A 2435-nucleotide genomic window follows, 5' to 3' on the forward strand; every position below is an offset into this window, starting at 1 on the left:
TGTTGTAAACATATGCTACTGCGATACACATTATAGTTGAATTCTAAATAGTCTTGAAACTTTCGTCAAAAATCGTTAAAGTATATCGTGTTACAAAAAGTGTACCAATTTTTCTCATAATATCAAGTTTTATAAATTTCATGAAATTGTAAGTAAATTTTTTGACGGTTAATTATAGAAAAAAAAATGCAATTAAAAGAGGAGCTTTATTAATGGCAAAAGAATTACCTCCTGTGGTGTTTGTTTTACCATCTGTCCCTGTTGCTGTGCTCACTTTGACTTGGCACTTTCCATCTTTGAATTCACGCCCATCCTTATAGTTGCATTTACCTTCGTCCGTTTCGCATTTGCAATTTTCTTCCTTTTTAGAATCAATCGGTGTTGCAGGGGCGTCTTTCTTTGCTGCTTCAAGTTCCTTGGCGTTTCTCACACCTTCAGCATGGCTCATTGCTGCGGCTCTATCTTCCACTGACGCAATGCTTGCGATTTCTTTCGGCTCTGTTTTTTTCATTCAAGCGAATTGTTGCCTTGACTGTCGTGAGTGGAGTGACGAACATTTCTTTGAACTTTTCGTTGTTTTCTCCGTATGTTTTATCCACAAATTCTATTGAAGCCTTCGCCTCTGTTGCATCTTCAGGCTTTTTGATGTTGGAGTACTTTGGCATGCAGTTCCTTAGGTAGTTAAGCACGAGGTTGCTCTGCTTAAGTACCAGGCCGGAAATCGCAGCTGTGCTCCCCACAGAAGCTTTATATGTTTTTAGCGCCTGGCAAAGTGTGTGCTTTATTCGTTTTGCGCTTCCCGGCGGCTCAGTTTCGGCTGGCGGTGCGGCTTCTAGGCAGTCTTTTGTCGGATCGTCGCTGCTAAAAAGTTGTGCGTCTGTAGCTGTTGGTTTGGGCTTTTTTGTGTTCTGGTGTCCGCTAAGGGTTTCGTCGTTGTTTAGCACGCAGCCGTTAGCGGCGGTTGCGAATGTTTTTGCGTAGTTGCCTGTGTTAGTGCAGCTAGCAGTGTTCGAAATCTTGAGCCAGTCGTCGAATAAGCCGCTCTGAAGGTCCGTGTCCTCTGTTACCTTTATTGACGTTATCGCTTCCAGCTGTGCTGCTGTCGAGCCTGGGTTTATGTCTGTCATCGCCGTAATTTTTGCGCAGATCGGTGTGCTGCCCGTTTCTCGCTTGAGCTTTATTCGAAGTATGCTGGTGCTTTCTGCCCCGTGGCCGCTTCCTGGGTCTGAGAGGATTGTGCTTGAAATTGTCTGGGCTGCTTCCAGTTTCCCTATGTGGACCGCCAGCTGCTCTTCAGCGGCTAAAGCACGGTCATCGGCTGTTTGAGTTTCCGCCTTATTTTGGGACAGAATGTGCTGCACGTGCGCTTCCCGAGCGCCGTATTGGCATCGTTTTTCGGCTTGTGGTGATGCCTGTGCTGCTAGCTTGAACTTCGTGGCTGCTGATTCCAGTTCCCGCCTTTCCCGTGCCCTCCTAGAACGGCTCTGTTGTAGCTGTTTTTTGACATCGGCTAGGTAATACTGTTCCTTGCAGAGATCTGTTATCTTCGCTATTAGTGGGTCCGGTGCCGTTATGGGGGCCGCCTGCACCAGTCCATGTGTGAGTATCAAATCGATCGTTGCCACCTGCTTGAGCATTGGCCCCTTTGGTACCTTCATGATGCACATTCGTCTTTTCTTTCCGATTAACTGGCTGATTTCTCCTGTCAAGGGGGACGCTGCTATCCTGTATTTCTTTTATAATTTGTAAGACGTGTTTATCTCCTGTATCTAGTTCTCAGTTTCTATTTTCCTTTTCATTTAAAAACGATGTTGTTCAATGAGGAATCATTATCTGCTGTTTCAGGATATCAGGGACGTGTGGGTGATCTTTAATTCTGTGTTTGTGTACGTGCTACTGATACACCTTACCCCTTTTAGTTATAAAAAGTTCCTCTATCCTTTGTATTTAATCAGTGAACAAAAATATCATTCTATGGGGAGACGGCTCCTCAACGTCTTTACATTAGAATTTTCTATTATATTTTAAAAACAGACTCTTGCAATAACCTGTGCAGGTACATCTATTTATTTTTGCTTGAATTACGGGTATCATTTATTGATGTATCATTTTTATGTGTACGTTGTTGTGCATGTAGCGTACTCAGCATATCATTTAACGTTTTATAGTCATTTTCCCGTTAACCCTCTTTCTAATAATGAAACAATTGAATTTGGAATATGCGACACACTCAGTCATCTTCTCATTTCCCCGTCAATCATCTCTCTGTGTATGATGATGCTAATCTTTATATTTGCGTTTGAAACTTCGCATGTTCATCTTACATTTTCTCACTTACTTCCTCTCACTGAATACTTTTATTGTTTTAAGTGGTTCTCTTCTGTTCTTGCATTGAGTCGACACTACTGCTCTTATTAATAATATTAGTATATACA

The 2435-nt window shown here is 42.6% G+C and overlaps 1 pseudogene across 1 annotated transcript; it reads right to left on the reverse strand.

Annotated features, from left to right (window-relative positions):
* Nucleotides 1-172: 172 nt before the first annotated feature.
* On the reverse strand, nucleotides 173-878 carry TEOVI_000853600:pseudogene (annotated as a pseudogene). Its single transcript is given in 2 exon segments — nucleotides 173-505; nucleotides 507-878. Coding segments are annotated over 2 exon segments (705 nt in total).
* Nucleotides 879-2435: the final 1557 nt, after the last annotated feature.

This window comes from Trypanosoma equiperdum (genome assembly GCF_001457755.1).
Source record: "Trypanosoma equiperdum strain OVI genome assembly, contig: ctg_1137, whole genome shotgun sequence".
Taxonomy (NCBI): domain Eukaryota; phylum Euglenozoa; class Kinetoplastea; order Trypanosomatida; family Trypanosomatidae; genus Trypanosoma; species Trypanosoma equiperdum.